General features: G+C 28.3%; 1 protein-coding gene across 1 annotated transcript; it reads right to left on the reverse strand.

The window, feature by feature from the left end:
- LOC122503286 (splicing factor 3B subunit 2) lies at positions 1–25,479 on the reverse strand. Its single transcript, XM_043613760.1, has 5 exons — positions 25,273–25,479; positions 18,740–19,710; positions 9,547–10,052; positions 586–1,310; positions 1–310 (listed from the first exon to the last, which is right to left on the reverse strand). Exons 1-5 carry the CDS (start codon positions 25,294–25,296, stop codon positions 242–244), a joined length of 2,295 nt encoding a protein of 764 aa, XP_043469695.1. The 5' UTR covers positions 25,297–25,479; the 3' UTR covers positions 1–241.
- Positions 25,480–27,045: the final 1,566 nt, after the last annotated feature.

A 27,045-nucleotide genomic window follows, 5' to 3' on the forward strand; every position in this document is an offset into this window, starting at 1 on the left:
GAGCAATATTAGAAATATATTTAATGTAAAGAACGACACAAGCATTGGAAATATTTGGAATCTTGCTGCTCTTATCAAGAAATATTTCTTAAACTAAAAGTATCAACTTTCGTGTTTTTTTACTTTTAAAACAGTATTAATTTTATTTAATTTAATACGTTATTATCATCTTTTACCTATAATTTTAAAAGTATATAGTTACATAAATTGTAATGAAAATAAAATTTATCATTTTTAGTGTTTAGAATTTAAATTCCTTGTATTTTTTCGAAGATTTGCTGTCCGTGTTTTGCTGACGTTTTCGTTTACTCTGTAACAAAGAACAAAAAATTTAAAATTATACTATGCAATATAAATACTGAATGAGGGGTTCCATAGAATAAAGGGACAAGCGCGAGGTTTGGCAGGGTTATTACCAATCGGGTAGCAGTGACAAGCCTTGAGCCGCTCACTGCTACCTGACTGGCTTATTCTATGGAGTCCCTCAATCGTAGTGACAATTCCACGAGTTACTAGATTCGTTCTTCTCTAACTATTTAATTTGCGTTTCTATAAATAAAAACATAAATTTGTTAGAAAACTTACCTTCTGCCGTTGAACGTGATCTTGTAACATATCAGATAAATCTTCTCGCCTATGTGCATGTTTTGACCGCATTGATTCTTCGTAACGAGTAGCCATAGTTTCAGAATCAAGATCCAATTCACTGGGATCAAGAGCTAATTCTATTGTACCATCTTTTTCTCTGACATCAGCAGACGCACTACTGATTCCACGTCTTGCAGCCATAACTGATGGAGGTGCTTGACCGCCACCTCCTGTCATATCATATACATGAGTACTACCCATCATACTACTTCCCAGATTTTCGGTTCTCTTTTCCTGAAGAACAGTATAAAGAGCTGGTGTATCCCCACCCTCCATTTCACTTTCAATTTTTTTCTTTCTTAATTCAATTGTTTCAGGAGTTTCAAGTCCTGCAGGAATTGAAGCAATACCGCTAGGCGTGATGAGACCCTCAGCACCAGGTGTTACCAAACCACTGACTTCTCCTTCACCTTCTTTTCCATCACCTTCCAACTCGCCACCTTCATCTTCTTCATCCTCATCTTCATCTCCAGAAGATTCCGATTCAGGTTCTCCCCAAAGTCCTCGATCAACATCTTCATCTAAAGCGTCACTTCCTGGTGCGCGCGATATTCCAAAAACGTCACCATAGAGAGGACGGCCACCTTCGTCAACTGGTGGCTTTCCCCAACCACCAGCATGGTAACCGAATGCACAACCTTCAGGAATTGGTGCATTCAAACCTAACAAAAAAATTATTTTTATTTTATAATTATGTAAGGTGAATAACACAGTCTTTGAACGCGTACCACTGGATCAGGGCTCGAACCAGTGAAAGTATTTAAAAATACGGACTTAACTAAAGGAACATTTTACTTAAAACAATACATTAAATTTGATAAAATCATTATCAATTCAATTATTTTTGAAAAATTTCTTTGACAATTTTCAAATCCATTTTTTTTACAATATTCAATTTTACGAAATTTCAATTATTCGTAAATTCTTTAATTAAATATAATATATTAGAAAATAAAAACTTCAAATAATATAAAAAAATCTGCAATTAAACTTTCTCAAAAAAATTAATTCCACAGAATTGTTAGTTAAAAATATGAAAAATTTAAATTATCAAAGATTTTAAACTGAAACCTTTTCAATACTCAATTATAATACAAAATTTTAACTGAAATACATTTTTAAATCAATTTTTATGAGAAAATTCTACTAGAATTCAATTATTCAAATACAAAAAAAACAATTTATTGAATAATCGCGTTTCTTAAAATTGAATTCTCATAAAGAATTGTATTAATAAATTTTTAAATAATTGAATTCTTTAGACGAATTTTAAGGTACACGGAGAGAAGAGTTGCAGTAAATGTGACAGAACGCGTTTAGTAAATCATTTAGTGCACCGGTTAGTGGCGCCAACTATATGTTTAGTATAATACACTACGACACCTCTCTGTTTAGTAGAATATACTGTTTGCTCAGTGTATCTTACTATCTTACTAAACAGTGCAGTAGATGGCACTGTCTGTACCGTCAGTCCAAACCTAACGATTCTGTTTAGTAGATTTAACTGCCATGTCAGTAGAATCTACTACGCCCTTCTCTCCGTGTAGTATTATAGTTTGTGTCGATCAAGAAATAGATTTTTTTCTTTTACTTTTGTGTTCTAAATCATCTGAAGAATATAATTTCCAAATTATAGATTAAAATTCGAAGAAATAAAAAAGTTATACACAAATATACGTACAACGGTTCTCTGCGCGCGGAGGCCGGTCGCGCGTAATGGCACTTTAAACGCGTTTTTCTCAAAACGATGTTTTTCAAACTGGCGGATAGCATAACTCGAGTTCTTTTCAACAGATTTTAAAAAACCCTGAATAAAATTTCGTTATGAAAGCCTTCAGGCATCCCCCCTAAAGCCGATTGTCTTTTTGTGCGAAAGTTAGGACATAAAAATGGGTAAAAAATCCCATTTTTTGTAGATTTTTTTTTAAATCGACATTTTTTATTTTTTAATATTTTTATCCGGGTTAGGGGGGATGCCTAACCACGTATCACAACTTCAAAACCACCTTTGGTTTTTTTCAGATCGGATGTTCCTGAGAGGCTATAGCTTGTCCGTCGATTGATCGTTCATTTTTTTATCTCAACTTTGGTGCCCTCTAGTGATGAAACCAGCATAGTAAAACAAAAATTTTTTGTATTCTTGACAGGCAAAAATGTCAATAATGTGATGCAAAAAGTTTTATTACTTTAAATAAATTCATTACCGAGAAAAAAAATGTTGTTTCAACTCATTTTTCACTGCTTACAAACTATAATACTATACCTTAATAAAATTTTTAAGAATAATTACATTTTTTTGAGGAATTTGATAAAAATATTGTATTAAAAATAATTGAAATTCTGCAATGAGTTTTATTATTTATCAAAATAATTGAATCCACATTTTAACTAAAATTCTTCTATAATTATTATTTTATTATTATTTTTATAATATTAATTACAGTGAGTTCTCGCGAGTCGTTCAACTCACGAGTCGTTCAAACTCGCCAGTCGTTCAACAGCTGATCAGTGTCCGATTCACGAGTCGTTCAATTTCTAGCATGCGCGCGCCGGTGCTCAGTGCTGTGTAATTTAAACGGACCAAAGTCATTGAATATTGTGTCTTTCGGGGCGATAAATATGTTTCACACATCCCTGAAATCGCCTTGGAGGCGTGGCTTATGCGTTGAACGACTCGTGAGTTTTATGATCTTGAAAATTTTCGAGAATTGGACGACTCGCGAGAACTCACTGTATTATTAATTATTAATTATTAATTATTATTATTTATTATTTTTATTATTATTATTATTTTTAATTTTTGAAAAAGTTCTTTGAGAATTTTTAAATTCATTTGAATACAATTCAATTTTAAAAAATTTCAATTATTCGTAAATTCTTCAATTAAATATAGATTAGAAAATAAAAACTTTAAATAATTTCAAAAATAAAAATCCGCAATTAATCTTTCTCAAAAAAAATTAATTCCACAGAATTATTAGTTATAAATATGAAAAATTCAAATTCTCAAAGATTCTAATGTAAAATCTTTTCAAACTTCAATTATTTCTAAAAATTCACGCTTTAATGCTTCTAATCTTTAATTATAATCGAAAACTTTAACTTATACATTTTTAAATCAATTTTTTTAGGAAAATTCTATTAGAATTTAATTATTTACATAAAAAAACAATTTATTGAATAATTGCTTATTTTTTAAAATTGAATTCTCATAGAGAATTTTATCAATAAATTTTTAAATAATTGAATTCTTTTGACTTATTTTAATAAAATTTTTAAGAATAATTACATTTTTTGACGAATTCGATTAAAATTGCATTAAAAATAATTGAAATTCTGCAATGAGTTTTATTATTTATCAAAATAATTGGATTGCTAAAAAGAATTTTATTATTTGGGTAAGACTCCGTCAGAAAAATTGCAATTTGCATGGGGTCTTCGGATTATTCTGTAATTTAGTGAAGCTGTTATATTTGATAACAAAAATAAGTGTACCAAAGGATTTTTAAAAATTTTCAAAATTGTAAAAGTTCCGCCATTTTGAATTTTTTTATAAGATTTAAATATGTTATACTTAAAATCATGTCCTTTCAGAATTTTTCAAAAGAAAAAAAAAGTAAAAAAAAAATTTTTAAATCGATTTATTAAGCACGGGACCGATTTTTGAGTATTTTTCGATATATAATAAAATATTCCTTATAATTTCACCTTTCATTTACAAAAAAGAAAACGATGGAGACTTTAATAGTTTTAGAGATATTGCAATTTTTGTGGAAGCGCAACCACGTTTCAGTGCCAGCGCAGTATCTTTTACCCGGGACGCACAGTGGCGAAAAATGAAGGGCTACATAAAATAAGGGGACGAACGCATGGTTGAAAGGGATAATATCAGTCAGGTAGGAGCGAGCGGCTCAAGGCCCGTCACTGCTACCTGACTGGTACTATCCCTTCCAAGCCTCGCGTTCGTCCCCTTATTCTATGTAGCCCTTCAAATGTACTTTTTCGTTCCAAATCACTCTGCAGGTCACAATTTTTTACCAAAATGACTTTTTTTTTCTAAATCTTCGTAGATAAATTCTCTATCGATCTCTCGAGCCCGATTTTTTAATTTTTGTTTTTAAACAATTTTTTAATAACAATAAGTATTAAAAAAATCATAAAATTTTAGAAAATTGTTTATTTTAGCTTAATTAATTAAAAAAATTTATCAAAAAACCTATTAAAATAAAGTTTGAGTGTTTTTGATGTAGACAAAAAAGTATAACAATTTATTAAATTGTTTAACAATTAATTTTGTTAATTTTTTCATTAACTGTATTTAGGGCTAGAAATTTCTAGTTTTTTCACAATTGTGCAATTTTTTATAAGTAAAACATCTACTAATGATAAAAAATAAAAAATAAATTAATTAAACATTGTTTAAACAAATAATTGTTGTTAGTTTGTTCATAAACTGTACTTAGGGCTAGAAATTTCTAAATTTTTTCTGTATTATGCATTTTTTTGAAACAAAAACATTCAAGTATAATAAAAACTAAAAGTTAATTATTTTAATATTTGTTTAAACAAATAATTTTTTAATTTTCCATTTTATTGTACTTAAATCTAGAAATTCTTAAATTTTCTCAATTATGTAATTTCTTATAACTTAAACACTTAAAGGGTTACATGGGTCAAAACGTCCAGACAATGTATGATTGTTTAATTATTTTTTTTCATAAAATAAATAAATTTTTTTATTTGAGTGTTTTTATATCTTAAAGTACACTATTAAAAGAGTAACTTGTAAAAATTTCGTTAAAAAATATTTAAAATCAGGGCCGTACCTACAGGTTCTTTGAGAACCCTTCCAAAAAAGCGGTGGTCACGATATCTTCTGACCGGTTCATTGAAAATCAAAAAACCAAATATTTTCTGTTAGTGGATGAATATAGCTCGTGATTGAACGAAGGAATATTTTTTTTGTTGATTAGAACCGATTTTACATGGTCTTAATGGTTCTAAAAATTATAACTTTTGATAAAAGACACTGTCAAACATCCAAATTTCAATTTCTTTGAAAACCCATCGTTCAATCACGAGATATATTCACCCACTAACAGAAAATTTTTTGTATTTTGATTTTAGATGAAGTAGTCAAAAGATATCTTGACCACCGCAAAAGCAATTTTTTTTAAAGGGGCCCGAAGAACTGTTGCTACGGGCCTGATTTTTAATATTTTTTTTCAAAAATTTAATATCTTTCTTATTTAATAGTGTACTTTCAGATACCAAAGTGTTCAAATAAAAAAATTTATTTATTTTATGAAAAAAAAATTATTAAAAAAACAGCCGTTTTCAGGTCGTTTTGACCCATATGTAACCCCTTAAGTAGAATAGAAAAATTATTATTATTATGGTTAATTTCAGTTTATGGTGTTTTTAATTTATTCATTATTTTATACATTCTTATGTGTAAAAGAACTAAAATTTTACTAATGAAAAATTGCACAATTGTGAAAAAACTAGAAATTTGTAGCCCTAAATACAGTTTATAAACAAAATAACAACAATTAATTGTTTAATTAATTAATTTTTTATCATTAGTAGATGTCTTACTTATAAAAAATTGCACAATTGTGAAAAAAATTAGAAACTTCTAGCCCTAAATACAGTTTATGAACAAAATAATAATAATTAATTGTTTAAACAATGTTTAATTAATTTATTTTTTATTTTTTATCATTAGTAGATGTTTTACTTACGAAAAATTGCACAATTGTGAAAAAAACTAGAAATTTTTAGCCCTAAATACAGTTTATGGACAAAATATCAACAATTAATTGTTTAAACAATGTTTAATTAATTTATTTTTTATCATTAGTACATGTGTTACTTATGAAAAATTGTACATTTGTGAAAAAACCAGAAATTTCTAGCCCTAAATACAGCTAATGAAAAAATTAACAACAATTAATTGTTTAAACAATTTAATAAATTGTTATACTTTTTTTCTACATCAGAAACACTCAAACTTTATTTTAATAGGTTTTTTGATAAATTTTTTTAATTAATTAAGCTAAAAAAAATATTTCCTAAAATTTTATGATTTTTTTAATACTCATTGTTATTAAAAAATTGTTTAAAAACAAAAATTCAAAAATCGGGCTCGAGAGTTCGATAGAGACTTTATCTACGAAGATTTAGAAAAAAAGAAAAGTCATTTTGGTCAAAAATTGTGACCTGCAGAGTGATTTGGAACGAAAAAGTACATTTTTCGCCACTGTGGGACGCTTCACAGTGGCATTTTTTACACTTTACTCTTCAAAATTGTCTAGAGCCTACAAATTTTATTAGATTTTGATGTTCTTGGTCTTAAATCAAAGAAGATAAAATTTCTAAGAGATCCCTTTAAACTGATTTTTGAATTTTTAATTGTTTATTTATTTTTTTGTTACTTAAAGTTAACAATTTACAATATTTTTGTAAAAAATACTGTTTATTTTTTATTTTTTCATTGCACAAGATCGAAATCAATTTAAATTAGTCTAGTCTGACCACCTGACAAATAATAATGCATAATACAGTTTATTTAAATTGTTAAAAAAACAATTTAAATTAACAAATAGATAACTTCGGTCTTTTTTTTTTTAAATTGTTTTTTTGTAGACAAATTTATGTTTATTACATATAATATAAATATATTTAAAGTTTAAAAAATGACGAAAATGTTTATAAATGCAAAATAAAATAGATTATTGGTTACACTGAGAAAACTGGAGAGTCAAATTCAGAGGTTCAAAAAGTGTATGTTTCCTTTGCTTATGAAGAGAGTTAAATAGTCCTTCTAAAATAAATTTTGAATTGATAATGGAAATCTACTTGTATATTCTCTCTCATTATATCTGAGGGTTAAAAGTTGCGCAGAAAATGTGTACGATCTGATGCGCGCGAAATTATTTTTCTGACATTTTATGTATTTAATTTAGGGGTTAGGTTGCCATATTTATTCATTTCGCGCCGGATAAGGAAGGGATTTCTCAAGATGGTTAATTTGTCCCTCTGTTATAAACTCATTTTCCCTCAAAGAGAAATGGCACGAATATCTGTCAATGGTGTATTTGAACATTGAGATTGTTATCCAATAGCTAACTCTCAAATATCAACGATTTGTCCCTCCAGATGTATATCCAGATGTATATTTTGTCCAATACTCCAGTTTTCTCAGTGTATATAATTATTAATAACAATGATAATTGTTAACTTTAAAATCATTTATTTACAAAATATACATACATTACTCAAATAAACATAAATTTGTCTAAAAAAACAATTTAAAAAAAAAGACCAAAGTTATCTATTTGTTAATTTAAACTGTTTTTTTTAACAATTTAAATAAACTGTATTATGGATTATTATTTGTCAGGTGGTCAGACAAGACTAATTTAAATTGATTTCGATCTTGTGTATTTTTTAAAAAAATATTTTAAATTGTTAACTTTGAGTAACAAAAAAATAAATAAACAATTAAAAATTCAAAAATCGGTTTAAAGGGATCTCTTAGAAATTTTATCCCCTTTGATTTAAGACCAAGAACATTAAAATCCAATAAAATTTGTAGGCTCTAGACAATTTTGAAGAGTAAAGTGTAAAAAATCCCACTGTGTAGCGTCCCGGGTAAAAGATACTGCGCTGGCACTGAAACGTGGTCGCGCTTCCACAAAAATTGCAATATCTCGAAAACTATTGAAGTCTCCATCGTTTTCTTTTTTGTAAATGAAAGGTGAAATTATAAGGAATATTTTATTATATATCGAAAAATACTCAAAAATCGGTCCCGTGCTTAATAAATCGATTCAAAATTTTTTTTTTACTTTCTTTTGAAAAAAACAAAAAAAAATTTTTTCTTTTGAAAAATTCTGAAAGGACATGATTTTAAGTATAACATATTTAAATTTTATTAAAATCCGTTAAATTGTTTCGGAAATATTCACATTTGAAAAAAATCTTATAAAAAAATTCAAAATGGCGTAACTTTTACAATTTTAAAAATCCTTTGGTACACTTATTTTTGTTATCAAATATAACAACTTCACCAAATTACAGAATAATCCGTAGACCCCATGCAAATTGTAATTTTTCTGACGGAGTTTTACCCATTTACGAAAATAATTGAATCCGTGTAAAAATTGTATTATTTATGAAAATAATTGAATTATTGCGAAGAAATTTATAAAAGAAATTGTAAATAATTGAATTCTTATGAAATTTTTATTATTTTATGAAAATAATTAAAGTTTCGCTTAGAATATTAATAAATTTTTTTTTAAATAATTGAATTCTTTTGGAAAATTTTTTTTAAGTAGTAAATATTGAAAATCATTGAATTGAGGAAAGTTTTTAAAAATAATTGAAATTTTGACAAGAATTTTATTAAAATTTTTGAAAATAATTGCATTTTGGATAAGAATTTAATTATTTCTAAAGATAATTGAAATTTTGACGAGAATTTTTAAAAAATTTTGAACATAATGGAATGTCTGCGAAGAATTTTATTACTTTTGAAAATAATTGAATTACTGCAATCATTTGTAATTTCTCTAAAATTCTCCAAATTATATCGTAGAATTTACGAACTTTTTGTTATTTCTCAATCAAATTACGGACTTTAAGGACCTTTTTTTAAAAAAACGGATTTTTACAGGATTCACGGATCTAGTTCGAGCCCTGCAGACAGAATAAAGGACCTATAATATTAATTTCTAGAAATTAATAAGTAATTAAGCGGTGAGTGGCCAAGAGACGCGCACTGTTACTTGACTGATATTAGCGCGTGCGTCCGAGCATAGATCGAGTTATTGAATTGGGAGGCTCAATTTTGAAAACCTGTATTTTATATTAATTTTGTAAATTACTAACCTGGAATTTTAAGATTTGGATAGCTTGGGGGTGGACCGTAACGCTGCATAGCAATTAACCATGGTGGAGGTACTTTGTGACAGTTGGGTCCAATAGGCATTCCTAAAGCAGTCCGTAGCTCATCAGACAATTCACCGGGTTTCTTTTCTTTTAATCTTGTCTCGAATTCTTTTCCCTCGTAGTAAAGATCACCATGTATAGTCATTCTTGGTTTTGTTTGCCATTTGAAAAAGGCATCGTGCAACTTTTGATAATCAATATCAATTTTCCCCATTTTTGGTCGTGCTCGTTCTCTCATTTTAGCTTTTAAAGTTTTTGTATCATCGCGCTCTTGTAAGCTGGCACGCATTTCAGTAATTCCTGTCCGTTTTATAAAATCTGGTAAATCAAATGGCGGTTTTTCAATACCTCTTTTACCTTGTAAATATTTTCTTTTAAAACACCAATGTCGAGGAACAGGAACTGTGTTTCTATGTGCTTTTAACTGTACAAGTAGTTTTGGATCCCTAGAATTAGAAAATTTTACAGCTTCATAATATTTTTCAATTTCAATTAAAAGTATTTTACACTATTAGAAAAATCTGTATGTTTAATAAATTGTATATGATGCAAATATGGAATACCAATATTGAAATTTGATGTACATTTTTATTAAAATTAATATACATTTATATTAAATGTAATACCTACACTGAGAGACCTTTGGGACTGTAGCGGAACAACGTATGTGACAGAAGCTCCACTATGGTTTTGGTGCGCTGCGGTAAAATCATGGGCGCGTGACAGTCCCAAATGTTGGTGAGCAGCTCACCAAAGTAGTGGAAATGCCGCCTTTGGTTTGCAGCTGAACAACTTTGGGACTGTCACGCGCCCAAGATTTTACCGCAGCAACCCAAAAGTATAGTCCTGTAGCGTTCCTCCAAAATGGTCAGTAGCAGCCTATCGAAAGTCTGCTGCTGACCCAAAGGTCTCTCAGTGTACAAATTATATTAAATTTAATGTGTACACGGAAAGAAAAAGTCCGTCAACCATTAATGGATTAGTATATTACTTTGAGACGGGACTCTTTTTCCGTTGATGGTTACTTAACTTTACTTAACGATTGAAAACGAGTCATGGATTGATTAGAAGGCCAGTATGTGACCAATTGTTTTAGATTTAATGCTGAATTGTTATCAATGGCTGTTTGAATGTTTACGAATCATTAGTGAAAGTTTGTAAAACGTTAGTTGACTCGTATTCTAAATCGGCGCTCTTCACTAGCGCACTGTTGCGCAGTGTACCGATGCGCATTTCTTCCGGTTTCTCTATAGTCCATGTGTTTTTGCTGTCTGCTATACATATCCCTATATACTATTATGTGTAATGTGAATATTTAACTTAACTAACAATTTGCAGTTGAATTGCGTCTAGAAATTGACCTCGATGAAAATATATTTTCTTTTATGTTTCTCGCTAATTAAAAAGTAGTTATTAGTGCAAAATCATTTCTCACAAGTTGTGAAAAATTTTGTTATTTGGTATATAAGAACAGTTCGCTTCTAAACTTAAAGTGTTATAAGTGTGCGTTTCTACGTGTAGTTATTATAAGTATGCAAATATACATGTGAGTCTTGGGTTTTAGGTTACTTGCGTTAAAATGCGAAAATGTGTTGGTCTAAAGCGTCTAAGAGTGTAAATAAAATATCGGAACTGTGCAACGAAAAAAATGTGTTCATTCTGTACCAAATAGTGTCTAAAATTAGGGATAATTCTGAAAAAAGTTGAATTTTTTGAATGCTTTTGATAGTCATAGAAAATTTAATAGACAGTTTTCTAAATTTTAGTGAACGAGTTTTATATATTGATGACAGTTTTCTAAATTTTAGCAAGCAACTCGTCACTGATTGTGACTCAAAGTATGTTATACATTCAATGATTTTGTGTCCCGTCTCAAAGTAATATACTAATCCATTAATGGTTGACGGACTTTTTCTTTCCGTGTATGTCAATCTTAATAAAACGTGGAATTCCACGTGAGATTTACCGTACATGGTCAAAATCGCGAAAAACGAAACTTTTGTAACGTAACAGTCTTTTTAAAACGTTTATAACTTTTAATTGATAAATACAAAAAAATTTATATTTCTATGCAATATAATTGTTAAAAAATATATATTTTAAGATGCAAACATAAAAATTTATTAATTCCTTGTTATTTAAAAGTTATGGACAAAACAAAAAGACTGTTACGTTACATGCTTCGCGATTTTGACCATATACGTATTTTTTTATTTTTGTTTAATTGCCCAAATTTTTGAGTTATGAATTTTCGAAATTTTGGATTTGTAAATGAAGACCTATTTTCTACTTATAAGTCTAAAAATATTGAGTTTAGAAAAAAGTTGTTGAAGAATAAAAGTTTTAGTTTACTTTCAACTTTTAAGAAATATAAAAAAAAAAATTTTTTTATAAACAAATTAATTTTTTTTAAACTTTGAACCCAATTTTTTTATTTTTTTTATTTATACCTTATAATGTAGAGAAGATTTTCCAGAAACTCTCAGAATGGGTATGATGCTTTTAATGAGTTTTAAAAAATTTTCAAAAATCACGTGTAAACCTCACAGTTTTTACAAATAACTTTTCAAAAATGTCTGCAGCCTACAATTTTTAATCGATTTGAGTGTTTTTTTGTTTTAATCTAAAGGTTTCTTTACCCATAAAAGGCGGACAAGATATGCGGGTACCTCTATACATTTCATGCAGATAAATGTAAAAATTTTTTAAAATAATTTTCATAGTACTGCACATAATTCTTTATAAAATATGTAATTTAGTTTCTATAGTTAAATAATAATATCCATAAGAAATCGTTAACAAATTAATAACATAGGTACCAGGGCACCTCGTCCGTCCATAAAAGGTGTCTTTTTTCTCAGTCCCATAAAGGTTAAATGAACCTAAAGTACAATATAAATATGAAAGAACAAAGTTTTTTGCTGGAGAGGAATCAAAGTTAAGTATTTGTTAACTAATATTGTTAATAATATAACTAATATTGTTTATAACAGTTTACATAAATTATTTTATGATTTGCTATTTATCAGATCATATCTATTATATTAACTTAAACTGATTTAAGACATGCGTAGTAACGGAATAAGAAAATAAACTTTCATTTAAAGGAAAATACACAATTAATTTGTTAACTTTGATTTGAAAGAAAATTATAAACAATTGAATATTCTTGGGTTTGCATGAAGCGATATCTTGAGAAATTATTCCCCTTTCATTTAAAACAAAAAACACTCAAATCGATTAAAATTGTAGGCTGCAGACAATTTTTAAAAGTTAATTGTAAAAAAATCCCACTGTGAAACTTGCACGTGATTTTAGAAAATTTTTTAAAACTCATAATTAGGCCATTCCCAGAGTATTTGAAAAATCTTCTCTACATTATAAGGCATAAATAAATTTTTAAACAAATTTTTAAAATCAAGTCCAAAGTTTAAAAAAAATTAATTTTCTTAATAAAAAAAATTTTTTAAAATTTTTTTTACATTTTTTAAAAGTTGAAAGAAAACTAAAACTTTCATTCCTTGACAAGTTTTTTCTAAACTCAATAAATATTTTCAGAGCTACAAGCTACTGAAAATAGGTCTACATTTACAATTCCAAAATTTCGAAAATTCATAACTCAAAAATTTGGGCAATTAAACAAAATTAAAAAATAAGTATTTCATATTTTTCTATAAAGATTAAGAAAAAAATGTGTTCAACCGAATTTTAATGGTCATACACAGGTAAATCTCACGTGGAATTGCCCATACATTTAAAATTTCAATACTGGTATTGCATATTTGCTTCATATACAATTTATTATTATTAATTTACTGATGTTACGTACCTAATGTTTCGATTTGATTTTTTATGTAAATTATGCAATGTTACAAAGAGATTATAGTATGACACGAAAACGATGGATAAGAAATAACAATAAAAATTTGTTAAAATAAGTTTTTACATTCTCATTACATAAGAACAGGATGTCTACAACACCTGGAAAACCGGGAAATGTCAGGGAATTTTTTTCATCATGACTTGAAATACTCTTAAACAATATTTTTAATGCCCACAATTAGTTTTATAAACTTTTAGTAAAAAATTAATAGTAATAATTAATATTGCCTTTCCAATTAAAAATAAGTCAATTTGTTTTTAAGGCAGTAATCTCCTTTATAGGCTTAAAAAAATCGACTTTTTTGTGTCTTAAATCTATTCCAAAACTATCTAAGAATATGTCTTTAAAATTTTAGAGGCCAATTTGACATATTTTCGAAGGTAGAACAGATTTTGTGACCGATCGTCGAGCACGTGTGAATGCTCGGGCAGACCCCAACGCGCGCGTTGCGCCCCTTCATGCGTTCTATTGTTTATCTAACCTTGAATCACCTTGTACACACCTGAAAAGGTGTATACTCACACTTAAAATTCGAACGAAGCGTTCAATTCGCTTGTGTGGCGCTTAAACCCAAAACACGTCAATTCCGGCTCTAAAATCGTCGAAATAGCGGCAAATTTGGCTGCAGGCATTTTTAACGAGGCCTATGCAACTGTGCTGACCACGATGCAGCTGCTCGATATTGTTGTCGGGCAGCAATGCAAAAATTTTGCCGATAATATCGATGCGGAGCGCATAACAAGGTAAAACCGGCGCTCGTCATTTTCGAGCAAGGGGGCTCGAACAGCTCGAAGAGAAGAAAATCTTCGACAAAATGAGTTCTTCGAGGAAGAGGAAAGACTACTATATGGGCCAGGAATAGCTGATTAAAATTTAATTAGTGTAAGTATCCTAAAAATTGTATTTTTTGGACCTAAAACTTTAAATCGCTTTTTCTCGAATTTTCATTTTCACACGTCATAGAAAACGGTGCCGGTGATAGCAAAAAGAATTTTTGTCCGATTGACAAAAATCAAAGTTTTCTCGCTTCAGTATTAAATTATCTTCTATTTGAACTAAAATAGTTGGACAAAAGTATTATTTAAACTATTTTCTTTTGCACCTTAAAGTGAATTTTTTTTAAAAGTAAACTTTTTTTTAAACTTCGAAAAAATTTGGAATTTGTTAATTTCTTCGGTATTTTTTTAGTTCAAATAGAAAAGACACTTATAAAAAGTAAAAAAAAATTTGGTTTGACTGTTTCAGATGCATCGTACGACCTCCATCACCGGCACCGATTTAAAAATACAGACTGCAGAGCTCCACAAAAATCGTTGTTACTAAGAAGAATTTAAATATTTTTTTAAAATAAAAGGAGACTACTGCCTTAAAATACATAATTCAGGGCTCGAACTAGGCCTGTAAATCCCGTAAAGGTCCGAAAATTTACTTCAAGTCCAGAAAAGTCAGTTTTTTTTAAAAAAGGTCCGTAAAGTCCGTAATTTGATTGAAAAAGGACGAAAAGTTTGTAAATTGTACAATATAATTTTGAGAATTTTAGAGAAATCACAAATGATTGCAAAAATTCTCGTCAAAATATCAATTATTTTTAGAAATAATAAAATTCTTCTCCGAAATGCAATTATTTTTAAAAATTTTCACGAATTCAATGATTTTCAATATCTACAATTTTAATCAAATTTTCCAAAAAAAATTCAATTATTTAAAAACAATTTTAATCAAATTTTTTTAAAAAAAGGTCCGTAAAGTCCGTAATTTGATTGAAAAAGGACGAAAAGTTTGTAAATTGTACTACAGTCGGGCCTCCAAACTGTACGCTTTCAAACTGTACGCTGTCGCCAAAGTGTACGCTGGCTTTAGTTTTTAAGTGCTCCACAGTGTACGGTGGCGCTACTAAATTCAGTGCCGTATATTTGAAAATGTTGCCTTTTAAGGAAGAATCTGACGGACAGTCAAATCAAAAGTTATTCCAATGTCATAATTTCGTAATTTAAAAAAACAAATTAAATTTTAAATTCGTCTTGTTGGAAAGGCGAAGAATTTAATTTTGAATATTTAAAACAATTAAAAGTTTCATTTGAATAAAAATTACAATTTTCTGTCAATAAGAAACATTTGTTAAATTTTAGGTTATGTTACTTAAATCATTCATTATTGACAAAAAATTATCATTTTTTTTCAAATATATATGTAAAATGTTCAAAATTTAGAAAATTAAATTCGTTACGCTTTTACCAAAAGGAATTTAAAATTTAATTTGACTTTTTTTTAAAATACGAAATTATGACATTAGACTAACTTTTGTTCCGATTGTTTATCAAATTCTTCCTTAAAATTAAAAATTTTACTGATTTAATCAAATTATTTTCTTTTCCATAATTTGGATAAATCAGTGGACTTCTTTTAATTTCATGAGGCAATACATTTTGGTTAAAAAATGTTAATTTTTCTAACATTTATAATTTTAAGAATAATATATATTTTTATGATTTTATTTAATTTTAAATCTAAAATTATGTATATTATAGTCCCAGACGATAAATGAGGAGCAACAAGTTTTCAAAACTTGATAAATTCCTATTTTCTTATTATTTCGAGAAATCAAAATAAATGACTTTCCTGACATAACCACTCAGTTAGTTAAAGAATTTTAGTTAAAAATTTTTGAAAATAATAATTGAATTAAAATGATGAAAATAATTTGGAAGTTACAGTATCAATATTCTTATATTATATAAAATAAAGATTTTATCTTTCGGGCATCTTTAATTATTATAAAACATGAAGAAATTTAATTTATAGTTTTAAGTAAAATGTTCTCTTTTATTCGTAAATGGTCCGTAGTTTTTTTGTTTTAGTCCGTAAAGTACGTATTCTGGTATTCTAAATACTGTAACTGGTCCGAGCCATGACAATTTTTTTAAAATGCTTATTTTATATTCATAAACGTTGGTGAGGTTTACAACGATTAAGAAGTAAAAATAATTTTATATTCAAACTTGTCTTAATAAAACTTTTACAATGTTTCCTGAACAAAAAGTTGAAAAAGAATATTTTGCAAACGTAAAATATTGTTTTCTGAGTGAAAAACAGTTTTTTTCTTCAAATCGTTGATGACAAACGTTGTGAACTTCTCCCACAAATAAGTGTTATCGAATAAAATTTGAGCAATGCATTTTTAGAAACCCCTTATTATGTCGATTCTTAAAACCTGGAAAAAAATGTCAGAAGGCCTGGAAAACCTGGAAATGTCAGGGAAATTTTTTTCAGATTAGTTGTAGACACCCTGAAGAAGGTTGTCAGTTCTGTCAATTGTAAAATCCGTTTTATTTCCAATTTTGTTATAAAACTGTTCTTGTAAACTACAATTCTGTTACATGTCAGGTTAGTTACTTCACACACAGTGATGCTTAAGGGTTTATACCACTTTGTCATTTTCATAAAAGCAAAATTTTTTTATTACGGACTTCGAAAATAAAATATGTCAAAAATGTGGTGTAAAATTTTTAGCAGGTCTAAAATTATTGTTAAATTTTAAATAAACAAATAATATTTTTTTAATAAAATAAGATTTTTATAAAGTTATAGAGTGTATTTATTGAACTGAAAAAATGCAGATCAATATAATCCATAGGAATCGTAAAAAAAATTCTATAAAATAGCTTCATTTTCAAGCGTGTAAAGTACTATGAAGGAGTTTATACCGTAAGCCTTAAATATAAGCCTCCGCGCGCATAAACGGATACACCTCCAGGAGCATATATTTGCGCCTGCGCGAACACGTGGTCAAGGCAAACTCTTTCACAACACAGCTGCAGGCAAACACTTTGCGCAGACGCAAGTATATCTTCATGGCGGCATATCCGTTTATGCTCGCGGAGGCTTATATTTAAGGCTTACGGTGTAAACTCCTTCTATGATCCTTAAACCCTGTAGCAAATAGAAGAGTGTTTAAAGAAAAATAACCGATAGGTTCCCCTTCTGTCATGGCTTTAATTTTAACCCTAGAAGGAGTAACTGGGGTGTCTGGACACCCCAAGCAAAATTCAAAGTATTTCCATGGCTTAACCAATAATTTTTTTGCGCTCAAAACCCGTTGATAATTTAGTTTGAACCTCTATCTTTTGACACCTGTATGTGCCGCCAAAAGTTTTGCTCTAGGAAGAGCTCTATCTCCTTTTAAAATACGTCTGGGGTGTCTGGACACCCCAGTTACTCCCTAACGTTAGTAAAATTGTCAAGATAAGTAAATTCAAATTTTTTTAAAAAATCGTTTTTAATCAGTTAAAATCATCTGATAAAGTGTAAATTGATAGGTTATGCATAAAAAAGTTGTATTTTATAAAAAAGAAACATTTTTATACAAAAATTATATTTTTATGAAAAATAGACATTCGGTATTTGTAACAACTTATGAAATTTGAGTTAAGATTTATTAAAAATTTCTGTGCTCTCTCTACAGTCAGAAATTAAATTCTAATACAGAAAAATGTAGTATATGACAGTCAAATTTAAATTATAAATTCTATATTGTTAATAATATTTTAACATATATTAGAGGTATTAAGAATTGTTAATTAAAACTTTGATTAAATATTAATTTACAGAATCATTTCATAAGTTATTAATTTTAATGTTAATATATTCAGATATATTAAGTTTGTAAAATTTTAAATTTATAACACCATTTTCATTAAAGATTAATTGCTTAAGTCTATTTTATAGTTTATTTTTATGATTTTCACTATTTGTGAATTGTCTTTAATTTCTTTCACTTCAGATGTTCAAATAATTATGTTTTTTGCAAGTAATACAAAAACTAATTTTTCCCCTAAAAGTGTATCTATTTAACTTTAAAAACCTAAAATAGTTTTTAAATTAGTCAAATTTTTAAGAAACTACAACGTTTTTTGTGAAAAAAGTCAATTTTGCAATTTTTTGGTGTTTTTTTTGGGTTTTTATGGTTTTTTTAAAAATTTTTTTAATTTATCAAAATATGAATAATATTATTGTATTCCTTACTAAAAAAACCAATAAATTCATTATAATAAATTTTTTTTACGTTAAATATAAACCTTATAAAACAAGTTTAAAGCGTGGGGTGTCGGGACACCCTAGTTACTCCTTAGAGGGTGAGTAAAATAACGTACTCATTCTAGGGTTAAAAATTAATTAATTGTAGTCACACAACAATGTTTTGGTCATTATATTAGAATGTAGTGTGTTGAGGAATTTTTGACTAGAACTTACCTTGCAGTGACGTCATGCATTTCGACAACATCTGGACGACCAACAAGTTGTTTAAGTTCTGCAACGCTTAGCCTCGTTAATCTTTTTAATTTTCTTTTAGATAATCTTGGAGTGCCATTTTCACCGAGATCTTGTTGTTGTTGTTGATGAGCATTAACATCTTCATCAAATTCATCAAGAAGAGGAGCTTTACTAGGCACTAAAGAAATTGGTGTTGCCGAAAGTGGTGGATATTGCTCGATTGGTTCTCCTTTATCTTCATTAATTCGAGGTTCTGGTTCTGTAAGTTTAAAAGCCTCGAAAACTCTTGCGAATTGTCTATACATTGGTTCTAAATCTTCAATTCCTGGAATTTCTTGAACATATTCAATCTCAGGCATGTTTTTCTCCTTTGAGTTTGAAATAGTTAATGACTCTTTATTAATATCATCTAATCCGTTCTGTTCACTGGAATGCTTCTTCTTTTTCTTCTTTTTCTTCTTCTTCACCTTATTAAAACGAGTATCATTCTTTTCGAAAACAGTTTCTGTTTCAATAATTAAATCATCCAAAACTGTTATATCTTCTGAAGCAATTGTTTCTCCAGAAATCTCGGTGTTTAATTGTTCGTGGGTATCAAATTCTGATCCACCGACTTCTTTGGCGCGTTCATTTTTAAAAGCAAGAGCCTGTTCAAGAGCAGCAGGTAATTTCATTGTCGAAGGATCTAAACCCTTATCACCTAGATCAGGTTGGTTGGGATTAGAAATTTCACTCGGTGGTGTTATTTTCATTGTTAAGAGGCTAGGTAGTGTTGACTTTTGAGATTCCATTTGAGGAGAAAAATTATTTGGATTTTGCATAGATGGCGTCATTCCAATCAATTGAGGAGGAAGCATATTCATTGAAGGTGGAACACTTGCTAACTGCTTTTGAATTTCTTGTTGTTCCATTTGTCGCAGTTGCTGAGAATCCAACATTAATGGTACTCCCTAAAACATTATTATATAAACTATTATTATTATTATTATCGAACCAATAAATTAAAAATTATTAGTTTCTTCACGAAAGTAATGATCTATTACACATTTTTAAAGAGACTAATAAAAATATTATAGAAATGAGAAAGTCTTTTTTAGCTGTTGATTAGAAATTAAATAAAATTTAAACAACAAGGGGTATGTTCATTATATGAGCATTTTATTTCCTCTTTACATTTTTTTTACAAATCGATACAGTTATTTAGTAAATGGGTGATTCTCCGCGTAGCGCACAATTTAATGTCCCTCATGTTTTTTAAAAAATCAGTTTCATATATTCTAATAAATTCAACGTGGATAACTTATTTCCATGATAACAAATAAAAGTCTATAGTCGTTTCCATTTAAAAGTTTATAATTTTACTCAAAAATCTGTTTTAAGGTGCCAAAACGTCAAGGTGTAATCAGTCCCCACTACGATTTCATATATAAAATGTTATTTTTTTAGTAAAATATAATAATAAATATAATGAATATTGACATTTTCTTATTGTCTAAATTAGTAGAATTGAGAAAAACAAAACACTTATGGAAAAAAAATTTATTTTTTAATATTTTTGTAGATATTTCTTGTCCCCCTTTTTCGCGTCATGGTATCATCACTTTGTAAAATTGCCTAATTTACATAAAAAATCAAATCGAAAAATTACTTAACATTAATAAAAAGCATTAATAAACTCTCCTAAGTAAATTACTAAAAAAGAAATTAATAAAAAAATTTATTCTTCTGTTTTATATGTGTTACAAGCATGAAAGTTGCATAGGGAATCACAGAATCGTCATGGTCGAATCATAATATATTTGCAATAAAATGAATAATTATTTATATTTTACCTCAAAACAAGTTTAGTAGTATAAAATAAGTGAAAACAAAAGACGTGGAAAAAAAGAATTTTTGAAATCGATAATAATTTGCTTAAAAAATTAATTTTTCTTGTGCGTCATGGTCGAATCAGAGCGTCATGGTGTAATCAATTTTACATGGGTGTTTATTGTAAAAAATAAAATTATAATTATTTTGTCTGGCCCACCACGAATATTTCATTTTTGAATATTGAACTTTAAAATTCTATATCGATTTTTACTTAATTTGAAAAAAAAATTTTCAAAAATAGTAAAATACAAATTGTGCGCTACGCGGAGAATCACCCAAATATAAAAAAAATATTTTAGATAAATAAGTGATTTTAATTAATTAGATTCAATTCTTAAGTAATTTTTAATACAATCTAATATTTTTACTGTCCTATCAGGGCTCGAACCAGTGAAAGTATTTAAAAATACGGACTTTACGGACCAATTGCTGACAAAAATATAACCAGTCCGAGTCCGACTCGGAGTGATCGTTTCTTCATGTTTTACAATAATTAAAGATGACCGAGTGATAAAATCATTATCAATTCAATTATATATTATTTTCAAGAATTTTTAACTAAAATCCTTCTTAAAATCGTTTAATTTTAATAATTTTCTAAAAAGTTCTTTGACAATTTTCAAATCCATTTCTTTACAATATTCAATTTTAAGAAATTTCAATTATTCATCAATTCTTCAATTAAAAATATATTAGAAAATAAAAACTTCAAATAATATAAAAAAAATCCGCAATTACACTTTCTCAAAAAAAATTAGTTCCACAGAATTGTTAGTTAAAAGTATGAAAAATTCAAATTTTCAATGATTTTAAAAAAATTACACTTTAATGCTTTTAATATTCAATTATAATCGAAAACTTTAACTGAAATTCATTTTTAAATCAATACTACTAAATAATACTACTTTTACTATCAATACTATTCTACTAGATTTCAATTATTTAAATACAAAAAAAATTTATTGAATAATTGCATGTTTCTTAAAATTGAATTATCATAAAGAATTATATCAATAAATTTTTAAATAATTGAATTCTTTTGACGAATTTTAATAAAAATTTTTTTAAATAATTACATTTTTTCGAGGAATTTGATTAAAATTGTATTAAAAATAATTGCAATTCTGCAATGAGTTTTATTATTTATCAAAATAATTGAATTCCTAATAAGAATTTTATTATTTACCACAATAATTAAATCCCTGTAAAAATTTTATTATTTATGAAAATAATTGAATGATTGGGAAGAGATTTATAAAAAAAATTTGTAAATAATGAAATTTCTTTGAAATTTTTATTATTTTTTGGAAATAATTAAAGTTTTGTGTAAAATTTTATTAAATTTTTTTATTAAATAATTGAATTTTTTTGGAAACTTTTTAAAATAGTAAATATTAAAAATCACTGAATTAAGGAAAATTTTTGAAAATAGGTAATTGAAATTTTTCCAAGAATTTTATTAAAATTTTTGAAAATAATTGAATTTTGGAGAAGAATTTAATTATTTCTAAAGATAATTGAAATTTTGACGAGAATTTTTAAAAATTGTTGAACATAATTGAATTTTTGCCAAGAATTTTATTACTTTTGAAAACAATTGAATTCCTACAATCATTTGCAATTTCTCTAAAATTATCCAAATTATATATTTACGGACTTTACGGACCTTTTTTCAAAAAACAGACTTTTACAGAATTTAAGCAAAGTTTCGGACGATTACGGGATTTACGGACCTAGTTCGAGCCCTGCTGTTGTTAAAATTGCTCTCAAAAAATCTTAAAATTTTGAAAAATGAGAATTTAAACCAGTTTTACATTTATTTCCACAATTTAAACAGTTTTTTGAGAAAATTCAGATCATTTCCGTAATTCCTGAAACAATACAATTTTTTAAAAGATTCCAAATTGATAATTCTTTTCTTGATGTTGACCTAACAGAATGGAAATCTAACGAAAGTTATCAGTTTGGCTTAAAATTGGTATGTAAAATTAAAATCGTTAATGGCAGTTTTTTTGACATAGATTTTGTCAACTGCGAAAATATATTATATTTCTAGAATAAGAAATGAACTGAATTTTCTAAAAAAAACTGTTTAAATTGTGGAAATAAACGTAAAACGTGTTAAAATTCCCATTTCCAAAATTTGACAGCTTTTTTATCAACTGGCAGCTGTCAGAAGTTATTTTTGACATCAAATTCGTGTTTGGTACATCAAAAACCTTAAGAATGCATAGCCACAAGTGAAATTGTTGAGAAATGGAAAAGATATAACATAAAGTTTACAAAAGTTTAAATTACATTTAAACTTTAACCTTTCGGTGGCACGGGTTGATATTTTCGAATTTAATTAATTTTACCAGAAATGTATAATTTTCAGAGAAGCAACGCTGAATACATAAAGTTAGAATGGAGTAACGTGTACATTTTCAATAAAAACCTAGTGAAATTTCACTTAGTAGTAAGTGTAAATTTACCGGGAGTGTTGACATATCTTTAAACATAAACATATCTTTGCTTAATTTTATTTTAAACATATATATATATATATATATATATATATATATAATATTAGCTTCATTATAAGAAAAGAGTTTAAGTTTAAGAATCAGACATACAATCGGAACAAAAGTCAAATATGTTTTGGTGAAAGCGTAAAGAGTTTAATTTTTTATATTTTGAAGTTACATTTGAATAAAATTTTTTGTCAATAAGAAACGATTTAGGTAGCACAAACTAATAGTTAACAAATATTTCTTAGTGACAAAGAATTGTAATTTTTATTCAAACGCAACTTCTAATTGTTTAAAATATTGGAAATGAAATAATGAAAGCTAAATGATCGATGAAACTTAAGTTACCAACGAAAAAATTAAAAAAAAAATTTTCTCTAAAAAGTTCAGGATACAAATTTTTCTTGCTTATTTTTAACCCAAGTAAACCCTCTAACCCTACAATAAAAAAAAAGGTGGGGAAACAGAAATTGTAATTTTTTTCTCACGGATTTTCCAAAAGTCACGAAATTTCAATTAAATTAATAATTCCTCACCTCGGTAGTCATTTTTTTCTATTGATAATTGATTATTTTAATATTAGAAACTACTTAAAAAAATTACAAATGATTCCAAGTAAGGGAAAGCAGTGATTTTCAATTTTTTTGGGTTAAGAATTTTCCAAAAAATTCGAAATTTCAACTTAATGAATGATTTCTCGACTCGGTAGCAATTTTTTTCCTTTGATAATTGTTTATTTTAATATTAGACGCTATTTAAAAAAAATTTCAAAAGGTTCCAAGTCGGGAAAAACAGTGATTTTGGGTTTTTTGTCACGGATTTTCTGAAAATCCAAGAATTTCAAGTAAATTAATAATTTCTCCCCTCAGTAGCAATTTTTTTCTTTGGATAATTGTTTATTTTAATATTAGACGCTATTAAAAAAAAATTTTAAGTGATTCCAAGTCGGGGAAAGCAGTGACTTTTAATTTTTTTGTCAGAAATTTTCCAAAAATTCCGAAATTTCAAATTAATTAAAGATTTCTCGACTCAGTAGCAATTTTTTTCTTAAGATAATTGTTTATTTTAATAATTTGATTTTTTTAATGAAATTCCGGGATTTTTGGAAGACCTACAACAGAAAAATTCAAAATCACTGCTTTCCCCGCCTACGATCCTATTGGAATCTTTTTTAAATAGCGACTAATATTAAAATAAACAATTATCAAAAGAAAAAAAATTGTTATCGAGTCGAGGAATTTTTAAGTAATTTGAAATTTCGAAATTTGTGGAAAATTCGTGACAAAAAAATTCAAAATCACTGCTTTTCCCGATTTAGAATCACTTAAAATTTTTTTTAAATAGCGTCTAATATTAAAATAAACAATTATCAAAAGAAAAAAATGACTACCGTGTCGAGGAATTATTAATTTAATTGAAATTTCATGATTTTTGGAAAATCCGTGAGAAAAAAATAACAATTTTTGTTTCCCCACCTTTTTTTATTTCAGGGTTGGAGGGTTGACTTGGGTTAAAAATAAACAAGAAATATTTGTATCCTGAACTGTTTAGAGAAAATTTTTTCGTTGAATCAACGTTGGTAACTTCAGTTTCATAATGATCGGATAATGAACAACTTGTCTAAAGTGTGTCAACAATTTTTCCTGTACTTTACTACTCTAAATGAGTGTCCAAATATTACCTATTATTGCCAAATTAAAATATAAACTTATCTAAGGTATTCTCAGACTTTTAAAAATTTTGACAAAATTGACATGTCAAAAACTAAATCTACATTTTGTAAGTGTATTTTTTCTGAAGCTTATAATTGTCTCATATTATTCTATATTATTTCTATAATAGAAGTAGTAAAAGTATAAAGAATTTGTTGATACTTTAATTTTAAAATCGTAATTATATTTTTTTTTACAGTGTATCATTCAAATTAAAATTGTTGATTTAGAATATTTTGTCTTTACCTAACCTATGAAAAATTGATTTTTCCGATGATGTCTTAAAAAAAATAGTTTTCAAGACCCGAATTTTCAGTTAAATTTTTTAAGATACTCACATTACATACTTACAAAAATGAAACAATATTAATCTCTATAAATTTTTATTAGAATTTTTAAGAAGTTTATTTACACTAACCTCATTTATAGGGTTTCCATCCATTCTTAAGAAGTTTAATTGTAATGTCAATATATACTAATTTAGGCAATTAATTTTTCAGCCATAAATAAAGAAAATATTATAAAACTTATTTATTTAATTAAAGTTTCATTATAAAAAATGTTTTCAAATAGAAAAACGTTTGATATTTTTTGATAAACTATTCAGCATAGACCATAGACATAGAGATAATCAGAGAGAGTAGACAACGTATAGGCGCGACTGCGTGTTAAGGTCTTTCTCCAATAGGATCCCAAGAGTCCCATGACAGCGTTTTGCGTTGCGTCGTAATGGGAGAGAAAAAGACGCAAATATACGTTTGCTGCATTCTCTCTTATTACAACGCAACGCAAAACGCTGCCATGGGACTGCGGCCTTAGGGTGGAGTCCCATGACAGCGTTTTGCGCGCTGCGTCGTAATGGGAGAGAAAAAGACGCAAATATACGTTTGCTGCATTCTCTCTCATTACAACGCAACGCAAAACGCTGCCATGGGACTGCGGCCTTAGGGTGCGATCCCATGTGAGCAGAATACGTCGACCGAAAGCAGAAAATCATAAGGGTGGAGTCCCATGACAGCGTCTTGCGTTGCGTCGTAATGGGAGAGAAAAAGACGCAAATATACGTTTGCTGCATTCTCTCTTATTACAACGCAACGCAAAACGCTGCCTTGGGACTGCGGCCTTAGTGTGAAAAGAACAACAATATCTACCTATCTCTTTTGCACTCATGATTTTCTGCTTTCGATCGACGTATTCTGCTCACATGGGATCGCACACTAAGGGTGGAGTCCCATGTTGAGCAGAAAACACAATAGTTTTGGGAACCTATTGGAGAAAGGCTTTTCTCCAATAGGATCCAAAAACTCTGCGATTGTCTGCGAATGACTGCGTTGCGTTGATTTTAGCATGTGTTGCTATAGCAACCGACGCAGACGCAGAGTTTTAGGAACATATTGGAGAGAGGCCTTTAGGGTGCAGTCCCGTGGCACCGTTTTGCGTTGCATTTTAGCTGAGTCTCCAATAGGTGCCAATGTAGGTGCAAGTGCCAGTGCCAAACTTATTTAAAATGTATTGGAGATTGGCACTGGCACTTGCACCTACATTGGCACCTATTGGAGACTCAGCTTTTGAGCTGAATCTCCAATAGGTGCCAATGGTAAGTGCCAATGTAGGTGCAAGTGCCAGTGCCAGTGCCAATCCCCAATACATTTTAAATGGGTTTGGCATTGGCACTTGCACATGCATATTGGCACCTATTGGAGACTCAGCTTTTGTAACTAGGCCATGAGTGTGAAGTTGGGTCTCCAATGTGAGAGAAGGTGCGCATCGATGTTCATAGCTATAGATATACCACATCATACTTTAGTATACCTATGAGACGCATGCATATCCCCTAATCGCCAAGTCGTCGAATGATCAAATAGTCGAATGCCAAGTAATCGAATGGACAAAAAGTCGAATGCTAAAAACATCGAATGGACAAAACGTCGAATGCTAAAAATATCGAATTGTCAATACGTCGAATGTTCAAAACGTCGAATGTTTAAAACGTCGAATGCTAAAAACATCGAATCATCAATACGACGAATGTTCAAAACGTCGAATTATCAATTCGTCGAATGTTAAAAACATCGAATTGTCAATACGTCGAATGTTCAAAACGTCGAATGATAAAAACGTCGAATGCTAAAAACATCCAATCGTCATGTAGTCGAATGCTAAAAATATCGAATCTTCAGTTAATCGAATG

Source organism: Leptopilina heterotoma, unplaced genomic scaffold, assembly GCF_015476425.1.
Source record: "Leptopilina heterotoma isolate Lh14 unplaced genomic scaffold, ASM1547642v1 Lhet_254, whole genome shotgun sequence".
In the NCBI taxonomy this organism is placed as follows: Eukaryota; Metazoa; Arthropoda; class Insecta; order Hymenoptera; family Figitidae; genus Leptopilina; species Leptopilina heterotoma.